Source organism: Crocuta crocuta, unplaced genomic scaffold (assembly GCF_008692635.1).
Source record: "Crocuta crocuta isolate KB4526 unplaced genomic scaffold, BGI_CrCroc_1.0 scaffold323, whole genome shotgun sequence".
NCBI lineage: Eukaryota > Metazoa > Chordata > Mammalia > Carnivora > Hyaenidae > Crocuta > Crocuta crocuta.
The window spans coordinates 93,452-119,927 of record NW_027536465.1 but is presented as its reverse complement, the minus strand read 5'-3'; the positions used below and the strand labels follow the sequence as shown (position 1 = coordinate 119,927).

The window sequence follows — 26,476 nt, the reverse complement described above, 5'->3', positions numbered from 1 at the left end:
GACATTTGCAACAACATGGATGGAACTAGAATGTATTAAGCTAAGTGAAATAAGTCAGTCAGGAAAAGACAAATATCATATGATTTCACTCATATGTGAAATTTAAGAAATACAACAGATGAACATAGGGGAAGTGAAGGAAAAATAAGATAAAAACATAGAGGGAGGCAAAGCATAAGAAACTCTTGAATACAGAGAACAAAGTGAGGATTGCTGGAGGGAAGGTGGGTGAGGGGATGGGTTAGAGGGGTGATGGGCATTAAGGAGGGTACTTATTGGGATGAGCACAGAGTATTATATGTAAGAGATGAATCACTGGGTTCTACTCCTGCAACTATGCTGTATGCTAACTAACTTGAATTTAAACAAGTAAATTTTAAAAAAAAAAGGAAAGAACCCTCCATTTTGTAAAAATCAGCCACATTATTATATATTTTCTAGAACTCCATGATGTGTATTTCCAAATGGTTCTGTGAGCTAAGTGTAAAACAGGGGGAAACACATTGGATAATATTCTTTCTTTCACAATACTTTCCTAGTGACTTATTATTTTATGTTTTAACAAAATTATTTACTTTGAGAAAGAGAGAGAATGCAAGCAGGGGAGGGGCAGAAAGACAAAGGGGGAGAGGAAGAGAGAATTCCAAGCAACCTCCACACTGTCAGCATGGAGCCCCATGTGGGGCTCAAACTCACAAGCTGTGAGATCACAACCCGAGCCAAAATTGAGTTGAACACTTGACCAACTGAGCCATTCAGGTGCCCCTTTTTAAATCTATGATCTCTGCCCTTCATGGTGAGTGGGCTGGGGGTAATGGCCAGTAACACGAAGAGGATAGCCTCTTAACTGCCATCCATGGGCAATAGCTTTTTCCCATCACTCCCTGCTGTCCCTCCAATGGCAAACCTGTCCTGCAGCAGAGATTTCTGGTAAACATTCTGAACTCTGAATCCATAGGTCAGCTCTTTAACTTGGTCATATATTTTCACAGTTTCCTTACCTCTCATAACAATGACAATTTCAATGGGGAGACTCGTTCCTGTCATGTTGAATTATTGTCTGTGTCCTTCAAACACTTTTGGTCTCAGCCCAAATTGATCCAAGTCAGGTCCATAAGGTTTTAAGTAACTTTAACACAGTTTGTAAGTTGAAATGAAAAGGAAGAGAAAGAATAAAAAATTTGGAGCATTAAAAAATTGGAAAGTCTAACTATTTCTAGACTTAAAAGATAAGAAATTAAATTGGAAAAACACCTTTTATTTTATTTTATTTTATTTTAGTTTTATTTGATTTTGAGGCAGAGAGAGAGACAGAGCAAGAGTGGGGGAGGGGCAGAGAGAGAGGGAGACACAGAATCTGAAACAGGCTCCAGGCTCTGAGCTAGCTGTCAGCACAGAGCCCGATGTGGGGCTTGAACCCACAAACCATGAGATCATGACCCAAGCTGAAGTCAGTCGCTTAACCAACTGAGCCACCCAGGCGCCCCTGACTATTTCTATTCCTACATGATAAGAGATAAAATTGAAAAAGCCTTTGAGCAACAGGCCCACTAAAATTTTTCAGCTTAGGTAACTTGGCCAAGGAGAAACAATTAAGAACATGAATGCTTTTATTATCTATTGTTTCAGATAATTGCAAGGTTGCCAGTAAAAGAGAAAGGAACAGGAAGAGAAAGCAAGGAGTCATGATGGGCTTGAAAACACCTTTTAGGAAAGAACTTTGTGTGTACTGAAACCAGGAACTCAGTGAAGCAAATAGAATAAAAGTGTACCAACGTAAGTGGTAAATTGCTAAGAAACTATGAGCCAGGATTCGAAAATTTGACCATTTTTGACCACTGAGACCTAAATCAATGGGAGGCTGGTTGAAGAAGATGGGCAAGCTCCAAAAAGTGCATGCTCCTCAGTACCCACTTTAGATATGGGTATGGCAGATAGTGGAAAAGGGAGATTCTCCAAGGGAGAAGAATCAGAAGCTACAGAGAATGACTGACAAAGGAGTTCTTGGCCAAAAGCAGAACCAGAGACTAATAAAGCAACTTGGTCTGAGGCCTTCATAATGCTCTCCCACCAGGATTTCAGAATTGCTATGGAATGTGACTGTTGTGTGTTTTTGTTTCCCATTTTCCAAACAAAGACTTTAGTTTGCCATTAAGCTCTTCTTGGGCCACCATTGTATATTGGGTAGGTGTAAGTAGGTGGGAGGTAACTTTCCTTTTTAGTTCATGGACACCAGACCACCAAGAGGCCCAGTGGAGTGTACCACACCATTGCTGATCCTGGAGCTTTGAGCTGGATGTGGCAACAGGGTAAGATATGTGTGAGAAGAAGACAGAATGACAGGCATTTTGGGTGACAGGCAGAGCAGATGGTGTTAGAGACTGTTGGGGTTTATCTAATCCCATTTCCTTTGATTCTTGGTACCTACTAGTGCATTCCTTTTAAGTTAAAAGGAGCCATGGGACTGAGTTCAGGCCAGTGAAATATGGCTGGAACTATGTACAATACTTCCAGCTTAAGCCCCCCCAAATCTCCCTTGAGATCCACCCCACTGCAGAGGATACAGTGGAGGGCTCTGTGGCCTCAGGGATACTGGAGGAAGGATATAAGGAAGGAATAACCCATGGGGGGCAGAACCTTTGATATGCATTGGGTTGTGATATGAGCAAGAAATAAGACTTCATTAAACTAAATAAGCCAGAAAACAAACCTTCCTTCTGTTGAGGTTTTGGGATCACCTATTATCACAATTAGCATTGACTAATGCAGTAATCAAAGATATATGCAATGAAAAATACAAGATAGTTTTTGGTATTTCTTATTTCCCTGCATTTTTCTTTTTTTTTTTTTCTTTTTTTAATTTTTGAGAGAGAGAGAGAGAGAGAGAGAGAGACAGCGTGAGCAGGGGAGGGTCAGAGAGAGAGGGAGACACAAAATCTGAAACAGCCTCCAGGCTCTGAGCTAGCTGTCAGCACAGAGCCCAACGTGGGGCTCGAAACCGCAAACCATGAGATCGTGACCTGAGCTGAAGTTGGACGCTCAACCAACTGAGCCACCCAGGTGCCCCCCTACATTTTTCTTTTACCAGATAATTGTAGAGGACCTCTTTGGCTAAAGCTCACTTCTGACTGAGACTGGATTTTCTCTATGTCTTATGGTGTTTTTGTCCCCTGAAGTCAGTCCCCAGGTATTACTGAATGCTTAAACCCAGATGTACTACTTACTAGCTGTGTGATCTTAGACACGTATTAGCATGTCTGAGCCTCAGTTCCTTTATCTGTAAATAGGTACAATAATAGTACCTATCTTGGGTTGTTGTGAGAATTAAGTGAATCAATCCATGTATAGTGATCAGCACAACATCTGACACATAACACGTACTCAATAAATTTATTTTATTATTATTATTGACATAATAAATTGCTAGGTATATGCTTGGCACTAGGGACAGCACTAAAGAAAATATACAAGGTCTGGACTTCCATGAGATATCTGTTTATTTCATGCCTTATGCTTGATTTTATACTTGTTCAGTATAGTCTCTATTAAGTACTTAATTTTAAGAGAAAGGTTTTGCGTTTCTCCAATCTACTTTGGAAAACATTGCTTATGGCTGCACATATTCTTTGACTCTGAGTGTTCTGAGCCAGTATCTGTGCTCCTGTTAGTGACTTTACTCTCTGAATGCAGTATTTGTCCATACCCTGTGGCAGTTGGAGTGGAAAGTGGCATACAGGAAGGTGAAAATCCCTATTGGTGGAAGGAACCACTTCCTGCTTAGAGCCATTTCCTGCTTGGATCCACTTCCTGCTCAGATCCACTTCCTGCTTGGATCACCTTCCTGCTCAGAGCATCTTCCTCTTTAGAGTATTAAGTAAAAAAATGGCTGCCATTGTACTTATAGAAATACCCTTTACTCCTCTTTTCTGTCCCTTTTCCCAGGGTACACTATCCAACCATCTCATTTCCAATGGTGTGTAGGTAACATTTGCAAGATCCAAGAGGCTGAGAATCCTTTCCCTTCTGTATTAGCCTATTAGAACAGAGACTGAACCTATACCAGTGATGTCATTATTTAACCCCTACACCATAGATTTAAATGTCTGGCTTACCTGTATGCCTGAGCTAGGGTCTTTATGGCCACACAACTGGTGTGGGCCATCTCCCTGGCACATGCTCCTTAGTGATGCAAATTAGGTAGGCACACCCACTTGCCTTGGCATGTTTTATAGTTGACCCAAGCTGCAAACACCAACATGTATAAGACATATGCTCTCTTCTTTGTGTAATTTCAGGCACCAAAATATGCCTACACATAGGGGTGTGTGCACACAGACACACGCGTATTCTTTTTTGCCTGGTAGAAATATGCTTCTGTGATGTTCCTTCTACTCCCACACATGCCCCTCCATGGTTGGCACATCTCCTAATTATTCCCATCTACTCCCTCCCCGTAGACCTTTTGTGTGTATATTTTGGCACATATTCTCTTGATTCTTCCTAGTTCCTCTTTCTCTCTTTTTCTTTCCCTGCCTCCCTCCCTCTCCCTCCTCTTCACAACTCCTTAGAAAATTTGTTAAACTATACACTCTTTATTATTAATGTGCATTTATGAAAAATTCTTCACAGTTACAAAAGTGCATGGTTATAAAATCATCTCCATACAAAGTTTGGCATCTTCCCCTTCCCTGCCCCTCCCTAACCCTCCCACCCCCAGACATCAGCATTCCACAGGACAGTGCTTAGAAAAACTGAGAGCTCAGTGGATCCAGAGCTCTCTATCCAATGCTGTGGCAAACATGGCGGTGATTTACACAAAACCTTGCAACTTGCCTCCTTCACTTTCCTTTTGCCTTCTTCTGAGGTGGGTAGAGCAGACAAGTTTCTCTAGCTTTGGGAAAATTTTCTTCTGAGGAATGAGCAAAGATGTCTCCTTATACTCTTCTAGAGCTGAAAAGGATGCCAGAGCAATATCAACAAAGACTTCTACAAGGAAAATGGAGGTTGTAGGTCTTTCCTGATGGTTGAAGAGAAATGCCTCTCTTGGTTTGTTCAAATTCCATATACCATCTTCCTTGAGAAGAGCTAGCAAACTCTATAGCAACTCTGGAGACCTATTTCTGCAAGATTCCCTGGTAATCCCTAAAGGAATGGAGAAACAGATGAAGGATTGTCTGAGGGTAACCATAAGCAACTGGTCCAGAGTGGTGTGGTGCAGATTGGGGACTTTTCTAAAAAACACTTTTCTTCATCCAGACTTTGACCGTCACAGCTCTGTTGGTTAGCTAAACTTTGATATCCTCAAGCCCAACATGAAGGAAGCTTCTGCGATAAGGACAAATGTCTAAGGGATAGAGAACAGAGGGAAGCAGTCAGGCTGTTGCTGGGCTGCCTCAGCCACATATTTTTCTCTTTTTATACTTTTATGAGCAGCTCTACCTAACCCAACCCTAATGGGACTCCATATTAGTGTATCAAGTGATTAAATAAACAGATTGCCAAGTAATGTCAGAGAACTGAACTCAAGTCCTAGAGAAGTTGGCCCCATATCAGTAGATACCCAACATATACGGAACCTCATGAACCGAGGTTCCTCATGAACAGACACATAGACTCAAAGATACACCAACATTTACATGTTAACTAGTCTGGAAAAAAACATATTCAAGACTTGTAGGGATACCATCATGGTTTCTTGGTCAGAAGGGTTGTGTGAACATTTCCAACTAGAGCAGTTAGATTACCTCTAGATAAGTGTGCTTCTAGAAGCTTGCTTCTGATAGCCTGTACAAGATGGTGGTGGGAGAAATGGAATCCCTTGGCAGTAGGGGAGTTTTATTATTGTGCTTTAGTTAACTGGGGACCTTCTAGTAGCTGGAGAAGAATCTGTCCTTTAAAACCCTGTATCCTACTCAGAAAGGTGTGCCATTAACGGGGACCAAAGAGTCTCCTTAGAAAGGACATTTGAATTCAAGGGGCATTTGGCATCTTTTTGGTTCTAGTTCTATGCAAAAAAGATACATCTCTTAAAATATATTAACTACATTTCAGCAAATAAGAGTCTCTAAGAGATTATAATAGATGTATATGGTGTCCCTCTATGGGAGGCTTAACTATTTGTGTCAGGACTATTATTTCTAAAAGTTTTACCCCAAATACATTAGGCTATTAGCTTGACTGATGAAGAGCGGCCCCAGCCCATCTGTCCCTGGGAATAGTGGAAGAAGAGAGCAGGCACAGTTCTGCTCCAGATGTCACAAGAGCGGGGCTCTTGCTCAGATGTTGTATGTGAGATACAAGGGACACAAGGTTCAAGTACCCCAGGTTCAGCAAAGTTTCTGGGTGCTCTTTTGGTTGACTAGCTCAGGGAAGCATGAGTAAGGGAAGACTTCTTGGAAGATGACATGTTATTTTTCTTTATTCCTTTCCTAAGAGGATGGGATGATGCAAAATTGTTGGAGCTGGGGGCAAGGGAGAAAGCCCCTGTTTTAATCTTCATCCTGGACAGCTTTTCCAACATGTTGGACTGTTCCTTAATGTCTTCCCCTGCCCTGCTGAGGTTCTCACTCCATCTGTCCTGCACACATTGATCTCTTGCAACACAACACAGCAGGGCTTGAATATGAGGGGTTAGCACAGCTTCCTCTCTTGTTTCCCAAAGAACTTCTTTTTTGCATGATTTCCATCAAGACCACCAGTTCTAATGTGTTATCTGCACATTGCAAGGCAGATGTCTCCTATTCAGGTGCTATTTGTGTTGCTCCTATGTTTCAGAGGCTGTGATTTGCTCTACTGTGAGCACATCTAAATCTGTGCAGAAGATGGGTTTTACTGCCTTTTATTTAGCTGATATACTGAACGTTCATGACTGCTGAATCCAAGGGCCCTACTGCCCAGCCATTCTGGGCATTCTCTTTCCCAAGCACCTGGGAAAGCTGGAGAGAGGACCGAGTTGGAGTCGAGTCCCAATTTACTGCTTTGGCAAGTCACACCTGCTCTTGGGTCTCTATTTTTCCAGTCTGTAAAATAGGAGCAATGATATTTGGTTTGCCTCCCACATAGGGTTGTGAAAAGTCAAGAATGATGCCACAGCATTTTAGGAGCTGTCCAGTGCTGAAGAGATATAGGGAAGAAGCTGATGAAGTGATGGCAAAGATGGAGATGACATCAACAATGATGATAATAGTGCTTCACACATCAAGTTACTTGATTTTTGACAGACTGATTAGACACAGTTTCCCTGAATAGAGCTGCCTATTCACCTTTCTTCTAGGGTTTACCCAGATAACCTTGGGTAATATAATCATCTCCCTACACTTAATTCATCTGTAAAATGGGAATAATAAAAACCACCAGGCAGTGTTGCTGTGAGAATTGAAATAAATAAGTCAATAAGTTTAAAAGTGACCAGAAGAGTGCCTGGCCCTTGTGGGGAGCACTTATTCATCAGCACTACTTGAATTCAAACTTACATAACTTCAGAGTGAACTGTGATGCTCCCCAGCTCGGAGAGGGTAGAAAGAACACAGATTTTATTTTGCTTGTTAAGCAACGTGTGACTTTGAACTCTCTCTGAACACTTCTTTACTCATTTGTGCAATGGGAACAACTATGCTTACCTCAAAGATTGTTGTATGCATTAAAATGAATTGTCTGTGGAGAGAGCTTATCACAGTGCCTGACACTGGCAAGTGCTTGGTAATTAATAGCTCTCATACCCTGATGCTTGGATGGGTGAATTGCTTGGAAGAAAGAGAAAATTCTCCTATGGTCACAACTGTGGTGGTCTTCCATTCCTTCAGTCCTGGCTATCCTCATGCTACAGTGCACTTTCTTGATGAGATCCTTTGGTGTGAGCACCGTGGCAAGAACAGTCACAGGATTAGGAGTTCCAGGGTGCCAGGACTTTTGCTGTCCCGTTGCTGGACCTCCTGCTTCCCTCCCCTGAAGGCAAAGCTCAAGTGAGAGGCAGGAGACAGGGTAGGAGAAAGGACACTGAAAGTGTTCACCCTCAGCTTGGTACCTGGGACCTCACTGGCAGGCTGCATTTGGTGGACATAATTTGGGAGGCAGTCAATAAGAGGGGGTCTCACCTGGTAGCTCCTGGTCAGAGGCCTAGGGGGCTAGCATGGAGGTATTCTCTCCTTCTGGAGGCAGTGTTGGGCAACTCCAGGAGTTGAAGGATTGGGTGTCAGAGGGAAGTTTTGGTCCTGTGCCACATCTGCTCTATACACTTAAGTTACAAGGATTGGTCACTGTTCTCAACACACCATGCGTATTTTGGCCTCCGTCATTTGCTCATGCCCACCTTTCTTTGTCTACTTGATAAAGCAGACATTTTTTGATGACTGAGTTCACAAATTGCCTCCATCCTTGTAATTCTTGCAGACTTTTCTAGACACATTGATGACCCCTACTCTGAGCTTTCACAAGTATGTGCTCAGAGTGCCAACAAATTGTCCTAAAGGGAATAGTTTTTGAATCTGTCTCTTCTATTAGAGGTAAGAGTCTAGGGGGCCAGGGACTAGGCTAGAGTAATCTAACATTTCCAGTTCTGGCACAGTGTCTGGCCCACAGCTGAAGATCACATAAAGGTAGTTTCCTGACTTTGCTTGGGTCATGAAGTGTCCAGGGTCAGCATGGAGCCAGAGTGAGCAGTGTCCAGTGGTCAGCAGCAGTGGTGGCCAGCAGTATGAAGAGACACCAGGCACCCACATCAGATCTCTTCCTCTTCACTGGCCTTGCTCCAACGGTGGCAGCAGTTGGCTGTGATCCCCAGGAGGAAGTTGGTGACCACGGAGGCAATGGAGACCACGAAACCCACAAATGCGATGAAGAGGTAATCGTCCAAGGTCAGGGTCAGGTGGCAGGCCTTGAAGCTCTCCTCAGTGAGGGAGAAGAGTGGGGCACCCTCGACTTCAGGGGGCCCTCGGCACTCAGCCAGTTGAGAATCTGCAACACAGAACCCAGAAAAGGTGAGGGGCCAGAGGAGAATGAGTGGAATGGAGAGTTGCCCGCCCCTTCCAAGAGAAATTGAGTCTTTTATTGAGTTTCTATGTGTCAGACATTTTACTTACCTTCTTTACTCTCCTCAACAACCCTTGAATCAAATATTTTATACCTGTTTTTATAGTTTTGGACATCGTTGCTCAGAGAGTTTAGTAACTTGCCTCAAGTCCAATAGCCACTACTGATGATAGATCTGGGGTTTTCTTGTGACATTTTCATCTCTTACAGTAGCTTCCTAACTAGTTTCTGGGCTTCTGCCTTTAAACCATCTCATTGCAGTTGGCTGAGTATCTTTCTCACCTGAAGTCTTGTCATGTACTTTGTGCTTGAAACCCTCCCCTGACTTCTTACCTTCTCATGGAATGAAAGCCAAGGTCCTCACTGTGGGCCATAAGGACTCTTCTTTCCCTCTGCTTCTTGTTCACTCTGCTCCATCCACACACACTTTTTGATCATTCTTCCATCACATGAGCACGTCCCTTTTCAGGGTTGAGAGTGTGAGAGTGCATTTGTCCTGTGTGAGAGTGCTTCTCAGCTGAATCTTGGCCCAGCTCAGTCCCTCATTCCTTTGGGATTTTGTTCAAATATCACCTTACTAATGAGTCTTTCCTATATGAGTCTATATGACATAGTAACTCCACATCACCTCTCTCTGGGCATTCTCTACTTCCCTACTCTGCTTAATTTCTTTCCATTGTATTTATTAAGTCTCACTGTTTCTTTATTATATATCTTCTCCTTGAATGTAAGTTTTTCCCATGGTGTCCCTAGTCATTGAACACTGTCTTGTCCATTTAAGTGCTCAATGAAACTTTGTTAAGTGAATATGTGGATGAATGACTCTGTCCAACCTGAAAGCATTGGGTCTTTCTACTATCCCATGTGGTTTTTCCAGAGATGTAGAGTATAGGGTTATGCGTATGGGCTCTGGAGATATTGGCCTGGCTTCAAATCCCCTCTCTACCCCACACTAGTTGTGTGATTGTAGGTGAGTTGCTTAACCCCTCTGTGTCTTGCTTTCTTCATCTATAAAATGACAATATTGATAGTATCTATAACATAGGACTGTAGTGAGGACTCAGTGAGTTAAAATGTATAAATAATATATTCTTGGTGGATAATAAGCACTATGTAAACATGTGCTTTTGTTATTATCCTAGGTTGGTCTCCCTGGACAGGCCAGTGAGGGTCATATTCTGCAGATTGTCTTCTGTAGGAGAGGCTTCTCCTTCAGTGGGATTACTTTTCTCTCCATTATTGATGGTCCCACCTCACCCTTCCAGGGTCACTTGTACAAACACATGGTGGTTGTCAATGGTTTCATTTTACTTTGCTTTGAAGGTAAGAGTGGTGTGCCATGCACTAGCCTTCCAACAGGCAGCCATTCCTTTGCTCAGTGTATAAGCATTAATCAAGCTCTCACCTTGGGAAAGTCTTTTTTTTTTTTTTTTTTTTCCCTTCCTGGCTCTCATGCTCTCTCTCCGTCAGAAGGGGATAATTCAACCTAAATTGTCTAGGAGAGTCAATATGCAGAGCTTTTCTAAATAAGGTGGTGCATAAATGTTATTTATTCATCTGGTAGTTTTTGAAAGCAAAGAATAAAATGATGGATTTGGATTGACCTTTTCGAGAAATGGATAAACATCATTCTCCTTAGAAATGAGGAGTCAGTTTTGGGGGAGAATATGCAGTCTGCAGTCCAGGTGGAGGGGTCCCTGTTGGCTCTATGCACAAGCACTCCAGACTCTGTTCAGGACAAGATGGTGTCTGGACTTGACCACCAAGGGCTCTCCTCTCAGAACCGGAAGATGCAGAACTCCAAAGTCTATTGTATGCATGACTGGGGTGGTGGAAAGACAAAGTGAAGTCAGGGAATGTGGGAAAACTGAGGACAATTGGTATGGACCCAGAAGAGGAGGCTTTGAGGGCAGCTGGCAGGACCCCAGGGGAGTTCAGGATGGGACCCTGAGGGCTGATGAAGCCCTCTGTTAATTCACAGGGCCAGTTTTGAGGTTGAGTGTATTCCAAGGGCACCCTTTTGTCCCTCCCTGTTGGGATTTGTCCAAAAACTATGGATAATAGTAGGAGAAGAAAAAGAAGACAAAGGGAAGATGACTGCCTGGTCCTCCCTACGCTGGCAAGTTTTTTGCGCCCAAGAGGAAATATCCTGGAGGGTGTGATGTGGTGAAGAGCTTGTTCTGTGGAGAGTAGGGAACCTAGGTTTCTAGCTGTGGCCAATAGACGATTACTTTCCCTCTCTGGGGCTTGGATCCCTCATCTGCATTGTCATGAGGCTGCCTGGATGGGATCTTGGACCCCCTTTCTGCTCCCCGGGAGGCTGTGCTTCTTCTGAAGGGCAGGAGGGGCCTCAGAGATCATAGGAGGAGCCCCTGAGTGTGGTGGAAGCTGTACTCCAGGATGCCCTTTCTGTCCTTAGTACACAGGAGACAGGTGATGGCTTGCAGCCTGCAAGGGACAAGCAGGTGGGGAGATGGCTCCAGACAGCCTCCCCCTCATGCCCCCTAGCATTGCCCCATCTCTGTCCCCAGCTATTTTGTTCCTGGAGAACTTCCTCCCACAACTGTGTAGAAACAGTGGAATCGTGACCCACACCCCTCCCCCAAACTATTTTGGTCCTGGGCTCCCCACTCAGTCTTCCTTTCCCTCCTACCTCATTCAGCATAGTTCCTTTGGAGCACATGCTGAGCCAGCCTCTGGGAAAGCCCCTGAGATGGTGCCCCCAGCTATTTCCTGTCATTCTACTGCAGGGTGCTGGTGCCAAGACTCAGCACTGCCACAAAAGAGAGCCAGTGACTGGGGGCCGCAGCTGAGCATTGCCTGCCTCCAGGTGAGGCTAGGGACCATCAGACCTCTGTGATTCAGTCTCTATTGGTTCCCGGTGCACCCCCAATAGGGACTGATTGGTTAACCTGCGATATCCATTTCTTGTCTCAGCTCCCCACCCCATATGCAAGCCTTGCAGAGCTCTGCTAAGGCCCTTTGGCCAGTCCAGAACTCAGTCCTTGACTCTTCCTGTTAGCTTTGTACCTGATTCTTCAGGATATAGCCAGAAGGCAGCCAGACTGCCAGAGTTTGAATGCTGAGTCCAACACTTAGCAGCTGTGTGGCTTTGGGCAAGTTACTGAACCTCTCTGCCCCTTGGTTTCTTTCCCTATAGAACAGCGTGTGTAGGGGTCTCATCAAGGTTCTTATGAGGATGAGATGAGCTAAATATGAAATATGTTTAGGATAAAGCATAATAGTAAGTCCTGGCAGATAGTAAGTACTAAAATAGTGTTTGCTCATTTCTATTTCTTTGAGTTTTTCCAGCACATTGAATACTTTAAAAAGCAGCCTGATAGAGTAGAATAAGGCGTGGAAGTCAAATAAACTTGGGTTTTATCCATGACCCCCCTACTTTCTAAATGAGTGACCTTGGATATGTCTTTTCATTGTTCTAGATCTCAGTTTCTTCACCTGCAAAATAGGAGTCACAAAAGTGGGGGTAGATCATGCATTCCAAGTTCTTGGGTCATGATGAAAGCTTCATCACATGCTATTATTGGCTCCTCTCGTTTACTATCTGTCTGCCTCAGTAGGTCCTAAGTGCCTCAGACGCACGGGTGGTGTGTGTTTCATGAGCGAATGGGTCCCCGGCTCCCAGCCAGCACAGCAAGGACTTAACGGGTAATACTTGTGGAGGGACAGGGCTGGCGTACACAGAGGTCAGCGCAGAGCAGGGCACGCACTGGGTGCTAAGAGTGCTCAGTCCCTCCCTGTTCTTTGGAGCCTGTGCTTGCAGTAAGGCAAGGCCCTCTGTGCCCGTGGCTGCCCAGTCCTTCTCCCACCCCCGCCTTACCCGCCGTACAGCGCTGGATCCGGTTCCGCAACCACTTCAGCAAGGGTTCCATGGTGCAGCCGCACACCCAGGGGTTGCCGCCGATCTGCAGGGTCACCAGCCCTGGCAGGCCCTCGAGGGCTTCGAGGCTGAGGAAGGCCAGGCCCCCATAGCTGAGGTCCAGGTCTCGGAGCTGCACCAGGCCCTGGAAGGCCTGGGGGTGCACCCTGCGCAGCCACGGGTTGTGGCTCAGGTCGATGTGCACGAGGCCGTGGGCTTCTTGGAACATGTCGGCGGGCACGTGGCTGAGATTGTTGTAGCTCAGGTCCAGGTGTGCCAAGCGCTTGGAGTGGAGGAAGAGGCCCGGGGGCAGCTCCATCAAGGAGTTGTTCCGCAGATCCAACACCCGGAGCTCCATGTAGCACGTGAGGTAGCCGGGCGGCACGGCTGCGATGCGGTTGTGGGCCAGGCTGAGGTTGCGAGTGTCCATTGGCAGATCTGGGGGCACGGAGAACAGCCGTTGGCTGCTGCAATCCACCACCTGGTTATGGCACGTACAGAGGACCGGGCAGCTAGTGCCGGCATCTGAGCGCATCACCCCAGATGCCAAGAGGAGAGAGACCAGCAGCACAGCTGGGTGAGGGGTCCCAGGCCAGGGCAGCTGGGACCAAGTGTCACCCATTTTAGGAAGCTGACAACAGCGATGCTGAAGGGAGCCCACTGGGGCTGGGGCTGTGTCCATGAGTCCAGAGTCAGTGGCTCAGAAAGATAGCTACATCAGGGCCAGAGCCCTGGAAGGTGGGGCTTCTGGGCACGTGGTATCATGGCTCAAGCCTTTCGCCGGAGCCTCCAAGCACCAGAGAGCTCCCTAGGTGAGAGCCACAGGATGTCCCCTTTGGAGCCCAGGGGGCAATAAATCCAGCCGAGGCCCCACAGAGTCTGAAAAGATGATCAAAACGTGAGAGAGGAAGGAACTGAGGATTGGGCTGGACCAGCTGCCCCCAGGTCCTGGAAGGGTCCATGTAGATCTGTGTTCCTCTCACACATGACCACTGGGTGCTTCCTCTCTGTATTACGTTGGACAGGTGGTGGAGGGGGTGAAGGGTATGAAAGGTGCCTGTTGAAGGTCTTGGCACGTCTAAAAACCCTGAGCCCTGTCCCAAGTCTGGGACCAATTAGGAGGCCAGGGCTGCATGTGGGTCTCCAGCATTTGAGGTCTCAGAAGCCATTTCTTCTGGTGGCCCAGGGGGCTCGAGTCCAAGGGGGTCCTGGGGTGGGTGTTTTGGGAAGGGAGCCTGGGGCAGAGTGGGTCTCCATGGGCCGCCTCCTGAAAGCCCAAGTCCTCAGCCTCAGCATCTACTGAAATCCCCAAGGAGCCTCTTCTTTCCCCAGGTTGGGGAGGACCCCAAGTGACACCCACTGTCGGCTGCCAAGGCTGGAAAGAGCCATGTGTCCTGGACGTGCAGGATGGGGGTCAGCTAGGACTGCCTTGGCGACTTCTTCCCAGCCAGTGCCTCTCTCGCAGCCCAGCTCTGTGTTCAGCAGGCGGGGGCAGAATTCCCTCTGTCAACAAGGAAAGCACTCAGGTGGAGATCTCCAGTGCCCTCCCCTCCCTGCTGTCCCTCTTTGGTTCCCTGCCCCCCTTCTTCTCTGCCACCAGCCACAGAGTTCTCTGCATGCTGTGCGTCAGGTGAGGGCAGCAGTGGGCTCAGACCCCACCCTCACATTGTGGTTGCCTGTCCTCCTAGGGTTCTGTCCTGGGTGAGATGATTTGCTTCTCCTCCTAGCCTCAGCCTTCAGCACCAAACACCCCACCCCTGGGCAACTCTCTAGAGCAGGCACACAGCTGCTGGCCTGGCGGTTTGCATACCCCTTTCAGACAGGGTTTAGCTCCCCTCTCCCTCTTTCACCCTCTCCCTCCCTTATCTCCTCCCTCCTCTCTCTCTCTCTCTCTCTCTCTCTCTCTCTCTCTCTCTCGCTCACACACTCACACACACACACACACACACACACACACACACACACACATTGTTCTCCTGTGATCTCCCCACATCTTGCCCTGCCTGTGCTCACACCTCCCAGTTTTCTGACCAACTGCCTTCTGTACACGCACTGCAGAACCCCCTTTCCAGTCCGTCCCCCCATCTTCCACCCTCATGCACACCCCTAATCCCAGCCCCGTTTCTACAAACACCCCACTCCGCTCTCTGTCCCCCAGGGTGAGCCCACGCCCACATTTGGTCAGGCAGAGAGACAGAGCGATGACACACCCGGTGTCTCAGCCCTGCGTCCACTGCATCCTCTGGGGCCCCCCCGCATCCTCCATGGCCCCTGGCTGTCCTCAGCTGTACTCCCTCACCCCCTCGCTCTGGCAAAGCCTCCCTTCCCAGCACTTCCAGCCTCAGTCTCCCCCACCGGGAAATCACCCAGGTCCTTTATCCAGACCCATTTTTCTGAACCCCCAGGTCTCCCCTTAGACTCCCACAGGCCCTCAGGAACCCACTTACTCTGTTCCAAGGACACAGCCATCAATCTGCAGCAGACACGGGTCTCCCTCCCTCATCCTGGAATCCCGCTTGCTGCTTCAGAACAGATTGCCTCCCCGGCACTTCCCCTCCCCCGGCTTCTCGTTTTCCATGGCTCCTGAATCCCGGGACAGTCTCCTCTGTGGTTTCCTGTCCTGTGCTCCCGGTGCCTGGCCGGTCCCCTTCTTTAACTCAAATGGGGAATCAGAGAGAGGATGCTTAGAAGAAAGTTCACAGAATCCTCCGAATGCTTCTTCCCGAAACTCAGCTAGTGCTGAGGCTGCTGGGGTATGTGGCTTCCGCCAGGTCTTCCCCTCTCTCCGCCTTCCTTTCCTCTCTCCCCCTCCTCTCTCCCTTTTTCGCTCCCTTTTTTCCTCGAGGGCCAGGTACTGACGTTTCACTGTCTCTTAGCAACTGCCTCCACATCTCTGAGCAACAGGAGAGCTGGCTATGGACCCCACCAAGAAGAGAGAAAAGAGAATGAAGCAGTGGCACAATCCATAGCCACCTGCTAGTCTCAGCCATAGGGCAAGGGAGACAAGGGGGAGGGGCAGGGGCAGGACAGGGGTGAAGGCAGAGGGGCAGGCAGGGGAGAGTGCAAAAGGGCCCTGGGGGAGAGGCTGGAGTGGGGACAAAGCAAGGGTCCCCTTGATGGAGGGGGTGAGATGGAGGAGGGGGTGTTTATGGGCATTGGGCATTGGGCCCAGAAGGGAAAATAGAGAGGGGTTGGAATGGAGAAAGGAACTTCTTGAGGGGGCAGGGAGAAACTGGGGAAGGCAGTGAAGACATGAAGAAGGATGGAAGGGAAAAAGAGAAGTGCATGTGACAAGTTTGCTTACTTGATGGGATATATCTATTCAGTCCATATGTAGCATCTGTCTCCCTGTGCCTGAATATATTTTGGTCACCAGGTAGCAGGTGGCTGGACCAGCTCAGGGCTTATCAGGGACACTTATAGAAAGTGAGACCTTTCTGTGTTCCTTAATTGTCTCTAATTCCTGACCCCACAAACTCAGAGAATTTTGGGTTGCAAAGGGCAAAGTAACAGGTCCAGGTGGAGTACCTGGGGCTGCAAATACACTCAGCTCTGTTTTGGGGAGTGTGGAAACTGCCAGAAAACCTCATGGTCTTGACCTCTTTCTCCAGGACCCCAGGACTCTGCCCCCCACCCCCGTTCCCATCTCTCTAAGCTCCCTGTCCCTCCTCCCATAGAGTGACCTCACAGGAAGGTGAAGACTTTGCAACAACTCACTGAACACATCTCTAGCTGACCTGCATTTGAAAAAATAGCTTGACCAGTTGGTATGGTCAAAGAGCTGACTCAGTGCTTCATTTTAATAATTACTTATTGAGCACTGACATGGTGCCTGGTGCTTGGGTACATGGTGGGCATACAGCTGCCAGTAAGATGGGTGAAGACTTTGCCATAACACAGAGTCCTGTGTGTTCACTCAGTTGATCTTCTATTTGAGTAATATCTTAAGTCTTTGGGGGAAACCCAAATTGAGGAATAGAAAACATGTGTTAAGTTGTACAGATTCTAGGCATGTACATAGTCCTCAGCATCTTCTCTAACATGATGATTCCTTTTGCCTTATACGAGTTCTGCTGCTAAGCATCGTCCTCATATTATGCTCATTTTGAATCTTTCATCTTCTACGGTGCAGAGTAGTATGGTAGCTACTTCATTAATATTTATATATTGAGTTGGCTGAGGTAAGTATGATTTGTATCTCCTCCTTGCTTGAAGAACGGAAGAGTTCTTCAACTCATTTATGAGCTTAGAAATAAAATGTTAATCTTAGTGCACAAAACAGAGCAACACATTGAAACAAGTAATTCATTATAAGCAAAGACTATTGGCCTCCATAAGGCAAAGTTAACATTAACATTAAATGAAAAATGATAGAAAATGTAATTATTTCAATAGAGATGAAGAAAGGTAATCAGAACATTTTTTTCTTAAATGTTTTTATTTATTTTTTAGAGAGAGAGAGAGAGGGAGAGAGCACAAGCAAGGGAGGGGCAGAAAGAGAGGGAGACAAAATCCGAAGCAGGCTCCACTCTCTGAGCTGTCAGCACAGAGCCCGACACAGGGCTCAAACCCATGAACTGTGAGATCATGATCTGAGCTGAAGTCAGATGCTCAACTGACTGAGCCACCCAGCCTCCCCAATCAGAACATTTCAATGCTTAGTGTTGACTAAAGGCATATTAAAAAAACAACAAAGAGGGGCGCCTGGGTGGCTTAGTCGGTTAAGCGTCCGACTTTCTCTTAGATCATGATCTCGGGGTTCGTGGGTTCGAGCCCCACGTCAGGCTCTGTGCTGACAGCCAGCTCAGAGCCTGGAGCCTATTTCAGAGTCTGTGTCTCCCCCTCTCTCTGACCCTCCCCTGCTCATGCTGTCTCTCTCTCTCTCCTAGAAATAAATAAAAATATTTAAAAAAAAAAACAAAGAATGGAGGCTTTCTTCCTTTACATAATATGAAATTTATTGACAATAAGACCAATAATATGAGTAAAGGAAAGTACTTGCGTCAGTTTCCTTAAAAAAATAACTACACAAGAATGCCCTGTCACCATTTGAAACTACAGTTTTCTAGCCTATAGCATTGGGATAATAACATTGATGGTGTCTAATAACGGAGTTGTTTTATGGTATAGGAGTCATTATTAATAAAGTACTTGGAATAGACACAGTGAACACTACAGACGTGTTTGTTAAATGAACAAAACACATGGCAGAGTATAAAACTGCTGAAATTGTTAGGCAGAAGGGAAAACAAATTGCACAAAAGTGGGAAGTGAAGGAAGGAAAATACAACGCTTGCATGTGATTTGAATATATTCTGGAGCAGGATAAGAAAACCCCCACTGGCCATTGCATACAGTGTCTTCTGTAAAAAAAAAAAAAAGTGAGGTTAAATGAGAGCAGAAATCTTTTAAATGATCTTTTACCCAGAATCATTCTATGTTAAGTACGAAAACATGGTTTCCCAAACTGGTGTCTCATGGTACCCTGCGTGCCGTGACGAAAATGTTTGTTCTCAAATAAGTTGAGTTAAACAAAATGAAACCAATTTATTTATTGCCAGATTTATCAGGGACTTTAATGTTCATATGTTCATGGTGACCCACCAAGGGAAAGGACTGGGGGAGGGGGAAGGATGTATCACATCCAGCACTGCTCTTTTGCAGAGTGCCTGGCTACTTCCTTTAGTAGAGCGACTTTCTTTTGCATAGCAGCCTTACAGACGGAGTGATTCAATTTTGAGTCCCAGCAAAACGATAAATTATTACATACCATGGCCTTTCATGGCCTCTTGCAAATTATTGAAACCGTGACTATTCAATCATGAATGCCAAGGATTTACTCTACTGGGAAAAAACACAGAAATCAATCTTAGAGTTGCAGATACAAATGAGTTGAAAAATCATTTTCCTAATTATGATTTCTTGACATACATGGCAAATGAGTTGAGATAATGACAGAAAACCTTTAAATACATGAGAATAAATGTAATCTACCACATGAGAAATTTGTTCAGGAACAATTATGAAGCCTCGAGAGAGTGAAGATACAGGAAGAAATGGAAAGTTAATCTCTCTAGTTACTGGGAAAGCTTAAAATAGGAAAGATGACTTTGCATTTTATAGTATAATAATTCAGTGAAGTATTTAGCAGAATCTGGTGAACTGGTGGTAGAAGCCACTGGGGAAAAAAATGAACAAGAATGCACAGATGATGTTAATGAAGATGATAATGATGATGATGATGATGGGAAATGATGAGAAGTAGAAGTGGCGGACTTTGCTAACTAAAAGATTAAAACATATGTTGCAAACTGGGGCACCTGGGTGGCTCAGTTGGTTAAGTGTCTGACTCTTGGTTTCAGCTCAGGTCATGATCTCACAGTTCATGGGTTTGAGCCCCGCACCTGGCTCTATGCTGATAGCACCAAGCCCATGTGGGATATCTCTCTCCGCTCCCCTCTCTGTCCCTCCCAAGCTTGTTCCCTCTCTAAAAATAAATAAACAAACATTAAATAAATGTGTGTTGCAAACTGAAAATTGGTCAGTGGCATTACCCAATGTTTGTGCTTTGGAAAAGGACCTTGGGATACACTACCCTTTGAGGAAATGATAGTCATTATCAGAATAGAGAAATGAAAAATGAGAAACAAAACCACAGTGTTGAAAGTTATCTCCGAGTAAGAAACGTTATTGAGACATTGAAGCCATACTTCACTTTTCTACATTTAAGAAGTTCCAAATGGCCCAAAGAATTAAAGAGAGAAGCAAACAATAAACAGAATGCAAATCAGGGAGAGAACAGAATAGCACATTTGTCCCAGCTGTGGAGAGAAGACGTCTTTCTGTGTGTCAAGGAAACAGAGGATGTCATTTGCAACAAGATGGCTTCTGACAAACACACAACACTGAAAGACAACAAGGTTTCCTGGAGCAAAAGAATGACAAAACAAAATGAGAGAGAAAGGAAAGAAACTCAATGATAAAACAGATTTTAGACAGAAGTGATTTGAAATAATCTATACAAAATATGTTATGAAAATGTTATGGATATCATTTTAAAATTGGTAGAATACATAAATTTCTCTGATGCAAATACAGAAGATAAAGTATTGTAGATGTTAATTAGATCTCAGTAAAAACTAAAACAGAACAAAACCCAAATGCCTTAGTAAGCAAGGTCCTAAAATGGCCCTTGGGGTAGGTTGAATAATGACTCTTAAAAATATTTTTATTCTAAATCCCTGAAACCTGTGATTATGTCACCTTAAACGGCAAAAAGACTTTGTGGATGTGATTAGATTAAGGATCTTGAGATGACATTATCCTAGATCAACCAGGTGGGTCTAATGTAATAACAAAGATCCTTTAAAGGGAAAGAGAGGTAGGAGAGTCAGAGAAGGAGGTCTGATGGGGGAGGCAGGGGTTGAAGATACTACCTGCTGACCCTGCAGATGGAGGAAGGGGCCACAAGTCAAGGAATGCAGACAGCCTCTAGTAGCTAGAAAAAGCATGATTCTCTCCTAGACCCTCTGAAGGAATATAAACTGGGTACCCCATCCTAGGCTTGTGATGTCTAAAATGGTAAGGTAATACAGTTGTTTTAGGCCACTAAATTTGTGGTAATTTGTTACAGCAACAGGTCACTGAAATGACCCTCAAGAGCCCCATTCCCTGGTGTGCACACCTCATTTACTCCCTTCCCCTTGAGTTTCAGCCGATTTTGTGAATATGATGAGATATTGCTCCCTGATTATCCCCATAGTCAGTTGACTGTGTTAATCAAAAGTGAAATTACCCAGGCTGGTGTTACCAGATCAGGTGAACCCTTAAAAGGGATATTGTCCATTGCCAGCTCTTAGAAAGGGGAAGGAGCTGGTGGAAAGGGCCCGAAAGCCCTCTAATTGCTGAGTCTGGCCAACAGCCAGTAAAGAATCTGCAAGGACGTGGTTCTGCCAGTGAATTTAGAAGATGGCTTGGAGATCCAGATGACAGTGCAACTAGCCAATGAGTTGACTTCAGCCTCTCGAAACATGCTGGGTAGATAGCCCACCTGCGCTGTGCCAGGACTATGCCAGGTATATACAGAGCCATAAGCTAATACATGAGCATGGTTCTCAGCCTATCAGTTTGTGGTAATTTGTTATGTCATGTGGAAAAATGCAGGGCTTCACTAGACAGTAAATGCAGAGCAACAAAATCTATTTTGCTATAATATGTGAAACCCATTAACAGTAAAAACATCTGTGAAATTTCATGGGCTGCATTTGGAGGAACCAGATATGTGCATTTACTGCAGACACTGGCAATTGGCTCAGACACACTTAGCAAATTGCTTTCACCTTTGACCTAGTAATTAGCAAGAAATTAGTTCATATAAAAATATTCAGAGCAGGAATATTTACGATAAAGATAAAGAAGGGAATGACACGACTGGCCAGCAACAGAGGGTGCTAAGCAAACACCGTATTAATATAAAGGAGATGCCAACGAGAACAGTGTTAACTGGGGCACTTGGATGGGTACCGTTGATGCCCGGGAAGGGGGCAGAATCATGTTAACTGAATAAAGCCGACCAACGCTTAGCTCATAGTTTGATGGTTAAATCCTAACTCGTACTGCACAATTAGTTGTGGCCCTTCTACTCACTGTGCTCAGTTTTCTCATCTCTAAAATGGGCGTGATTTCAGTGTGTACCTCACAGGGCTGCCAGGTTTGAAAGAGGTAGAACCAGCACAGTTCTCCATCCTTTCTAGAAGCTCTATGAATAGTCATTACCGTTATTATTAGTTTAATTATATAAAAGTGGATTGAGTACCTTTTTCAGTCTTTTAAAATTTCTTGATTCAACCTGAGAGCCTGTGTAACACAGTGGTTAGGGCAAGGGCTATGAGACAACAACAATGGCAACAATAATAATATCTGACTCAGGGTTGTTGGAAGAATTAAATGACCCTCATAAAATAGGTCATTGTACCTGGCCTACCATCAACTCTCCACAAACCTTTACTGCTGCTATTGTTATTTCAGGAGGAAGTTGGTGGAGGTGAGTGTGGAACCACACCCCCACTCTTCCCAGCCCCTCCTTTTTACTTGTGACCAGCTTGCACTTGTTTACTGCTCCTTGGTTCCTGAACCCCTGGGGGATTGGTTCTTGAGCTCTTTCGATGGCTGCTTCCTGTCCGTGCCTTGGTGACCCTCCACAGCCTCCGACTGGAGTTGAATGTTGACATCCGCATCGTTTCTGAACAGCTCAGGAGGGGTATGTGCGTGCGTGCATGTGTGCGGGCGTGGGCATGCAGCTCGGGTGTGTATGTCTGTGTGCATGGGGGTGCGTGCCTGTCTGTGTATATGTGGAGAAGAGTTGGGAAGATGCATCCAGATGCCCTGGAGGCACAAAGAGTAAAATCTCATAATTGCATGTGTCAAGATGAGGTGCGTTCATCTGCAAAGTGGTTCATATGTAATGCACTTGGCTCCTGCTCTCTGCCCCTCAAACTGCCATCTCCCTGCCTTGGGGGCAGGGAAACGTGGAGAGGAGGTCAGGACTGATGGGGAATAAGGGGTGAGTGGAGGTAGCTGCTTTTGGTGCCCAGTATTCTGTTGGCCAAATCTTTCTTGGAGTCTCTGCCCTGTCCTGCAGGCCCCAGACAGCTGCAAAGGTCCAGAATTATTCCTGCTGACATGGACCCGGGGCGCTAGGTGTTTACCAGGGATGTTTCTCTTGCAAAGTTCATTTTACTAAAATGAGAAGACAAACCGGAGTTTGTTGGGAATGGCAGTTCTCTGTCCATTTCAACTCCCTTCTCTTGGAAGTTCTCAGTGTAAGTACATGCCTATCTGTCTGTCTCCTTGCTGGACTGTGTGTCCCGCTTGCTGGACTGTGAGCACCTTTTGGGCACGTATGCTACTTTGTTTACTGTTTTCCTCTGGCGTCTGTTATATAATAAGCACGAACACATCACAAGTGTCTGCAGCATGAGTGAGTGAGTTCACGCTGAAGCATCGGGTCAGCTGTACCTGTTGCTGGGCCCTCTTTGCTGAGAGCACTTTAAACCTCTTTGGGCAAAACAGGCTAATGCTGGCTCAATGTCTGTCTAGGGACACTATGCTTTACCACTGGTGCTAATGGTAAGAGAGGTTCTGGCATCTGACAGAAGAGACAGAAGGGGATAGAAAGGGGTGAAATAACAGATGGAAATTTACAATTAGTTCCCAGGAGAGCCAGAGGTAGGAACAGCAGACACTGTCGCTTTCGGGTCTATTAAGAGCGGCTGTATGGCTGTATTTGCTGCAGTGGGAGGGAGGCTGGGGACAGAACAAAGGGACCTACTGCTTCCTTAGCTGACCAGAGTTGACCAGCAAAGGGCCAGAAAGGAACCAATATATGCTAAATAGCCATAATGTCCCATTTTACAGAGAGGGTGACTGAAATCCATCCAATTATCTAACACCTATTTACTGATCACCTACTATATACCACACCCTGTCCTACGAACTGGACGATAGCCAGCTTTGATGTATACACAGTGTGTGCCTGTAGGGCATATGGGACCAATATGTATTCAAATTGGTGTCCATGATGGCTGGTGGTTACACGTTATGACTTTCCTCTGTTCAGCAGTGAACAAAACCCAGTCCCAGGTCTCCTGGTGCTCACTTTCTGTTTGGAGGAGACAGAGATGATCACAGACATAAATCATATACTGGATGTGATGATAACTGCTATGAAAAAAATGGGGTGCAGGGGCAGAGGTTAGTAATTTGCCTGTGATTTCACAACAAATAAGAAGTGTGACCTACGTTTGATGGATCCGAAGGATGACCAACCACTTGGCCTCCATCCACACAGCCTGTGATGAAGGGACTGTGGACGCAGCTGGCCGCCAACCCATGGTTCTATCAAAGAGAGACCTTCTTGTGTGTTGGCCATCAAATATTTATTGATCCCCTACTATGCACCAGGTGCCATGCTAGAGCAGTCAAGAAAACAGGCAAGGTCTCTTCCTGGGAAGGGAGACACAGGGAAAAAAGATCTTAAATGATTATAAAGATGCAAAGTTGGTTGAAGGGAGAATGCAGGGTAGTGCAGGTAGGTAAAAGCAGAGCTCTGGGCTAACATGGGGTGTGTGCGTGGGGGTACCTCCCTGAGAAAGCCATGCATTCTCTGAGTGCATTCGTTCTGGCCTCCTTCTTTTACCTTATCAGGTGTTCTTTAGAAGCTCATTGGTTTTTGTGGGTTTTTTTAATTGCAGCTATCAGCTTCATTAGATAGTTTGTGTGTGTGTGTGTGTGTGTGTGCTTCTACAAGCTATTTGTTAAGATTTTGTGGCATCATTTCACTCCTTAGGTGATTATTACAGCCTTGCATCTCTCAGGTGAGATAACTTGCTTCATTCTATGAAATATATCTTTTAATGAACCAGGAAGCAACAATAAGGAAAACATTATTTCCCCCGAGTCCTCAGGATATGAATTCAGGGGGCAATAAGATGTACGTAGTTTATAAAAATAATGTTGAGGGAATGACTGATAAAAATATCTAGTTGTTTACAGCTTATTTGATAGAGTACTTAATGACACTCCTCTGCTCATGACTGATAAACAGAAAATGCTCTACTTTCTTGATAATTTACCCATCTCTCTTCTTTAGTTGTATAGAGAAATGAAAAAAAAAAATACAGTTACTATAAACTCATTGATTTTGAAAAGCATGATCGTTTCCTGTCTGGTTCCCTGCATCTTCCTTCCCTTGTGGGTAGCTGCTGGGGTTGAGTCCTTCTGACGTGTCTTCCGTTCGTGACTGATGCTGTCCAGATGCTTTCAGCCGGCCCTGGACTCCACAGCCAGACCACAGAGCAGCTCCAATTATCAGCACCCAGCTTTGAATCACTGTTCTGGCCCATTCATTCGGGGCAGTTACCTTTGCCAGGCATCCTTAGGATTCTGGGAAGAGGATGGTGGGAGGGAGCCCAGATGCTGCCCCGGGACTTTCTGGAAAAGGAGAGTGGTAGTGTTGAGGGAGAAGGAGATGGGAGGCCAGGGATCCAGAAAAGCTGGGGGCTTTCTTCCCAGACCCTGGGAAGTAATTCCAACTTATAGAAGGATTCTTGGTAAGTCCTGCTGAGCAAATACCTGGAAATACCCTAAAACCGCAATGAGATCGTGCCCACTCTTGTGACCCACACCCTTTCACTCTGTCTCACCTGTTCACATGGATAGTGGCGCACCTACTGTCTCTGGTTTTAGGCACAGAGAAACTGCCACATCTGGAGTGATTTATTCCTGCCCATGTCAGCAAGGCCACCACTGCTGATTTCCTGTCCTCATCAGGTCACTCTCTCCTGGGGCTGCTGGATAAGAGCCAGAGGCTGTGGTTAGAGCTGTAGCTCTGTTCAGGCTCTCTGCTCCTGGGGATGACAATGCGTAGATAACATTTACTGACCATCTACTTTGTGCCAGGCACTGGGTTTTAAGTGCTTTACACGGGTTCCCACAGCCTGTCTATGACAGGGAAAGACCTTCTACATGATCATTCTCCTTCCAAAGCCCTATACCTCTTTCTGAGCCTCAGTCTTCCCCCTCTGTGAAATGGGAGCCAGAATTCTCCTTTTTACCACACAGGATTAAAAAGAAAACATTCTGTAGTATCTGCAAAGTGGAGCAGAGACTCATGGCTTTGATGATTGGCTGTGAAGGGAACTGCCTTCACAGGTGCACCTTCTCTCTCCCGGGTGTGCTCTAGGCCCAGTTCCTGGAGGAGACAGAGGCTTGAGCAGATGGAGACTGAGAGAGGATGTGCAGCAACAGTGTCCCTGAGGTTGGTCCCTGGGGTGAGCATGAAGCTCTCTTTGTTGTCCAGTTAGGCTGTAAAGGTGGGTGCAATAAAAAGAAGGCTGGGTCCTGTCAGAAGAAGAAAGGAAGGAATTTCTTTTTCACCCTTGTTTTATTTTTCTCTCTCTAGGAGAGACATTTGGGGCCAAGGTGTTTGTGCCTGGGTGGTGCCTTTGGCCCAGAGAGCTGCTCAGGCCCTGAATCCAGAAGGTGGAGCGGGGCTCAGGCCTGCACAGTGTGGTCCTCAGTGCAGCGCGTGAGGGCAGGGAGAGGGGCTGCAGCAGAATTCACGCCTATAGCTATGGCATGGCCCCTACTGGAGGAATGGGGGGCGTGAAGGTCAAGCTCAACTGGCCCCATGAAGTGGAAGGATGGTGACCCTAAGAATGGGAATCGGACTGCCTCCCAGTCTTAGGCAGTCCAGGTGAAGGGGTCCTGAAATGAGAAATCAAGCAATGCCCACTCTCCTTCAAATTTGCTGTGGGTCCTTGGGGCAAGTCATAGCCTGTCCCTGGGCCTCAGTTTCTGCACCTAATAACATGGGGGCTCTGGGAACGTCACTAAAAAGATATGACTGCCAAACGGACACATGAGCTAGACCCAGGGATGTGGAGACTCTTCATCCCCTCCCCTGTCCTTGGAATATGGGTTTCACTTACATTTTCTGTTCTCAGAGTCTTCTCCAAGGACACAGCTTTGGCGTAGTGATGTGGTGTTGAAAATGCCTACACAGTATAC

At 45.9% G+C, this 26,476-nt stretch overlaps 1 protein-coding gene across 1 annotated transcript; it reads right to left on the bottom strand.

Annotated features, from left to right (window-relative positions):
• Positions 1 to 8,716: 8,716 nt before the first annotated feature.
• LRRC55 (leucine rich repeat containing 55) lies at positions 8,717 to 13,544 on the bottom strand. The gene is made up of 2 exons (XM_077748926.1): positions 12,869 to 13,544; positions 8,717 to 8,952 (listed from the first exon to the last, which is right to left on the bottom strand). Exons 1-2 carry the CDS (start codon positions 13,527 to 13,529, stop codon positions 8,717 to 8,719), a joined length of 897 nt encoding a protein of 298 aa, XP_077605052.1. The 5' UTR covers positions 13,530 to 13,544.
• Positions 13,545 to 26,476: the final 12,932 nt, after the last annotated feature.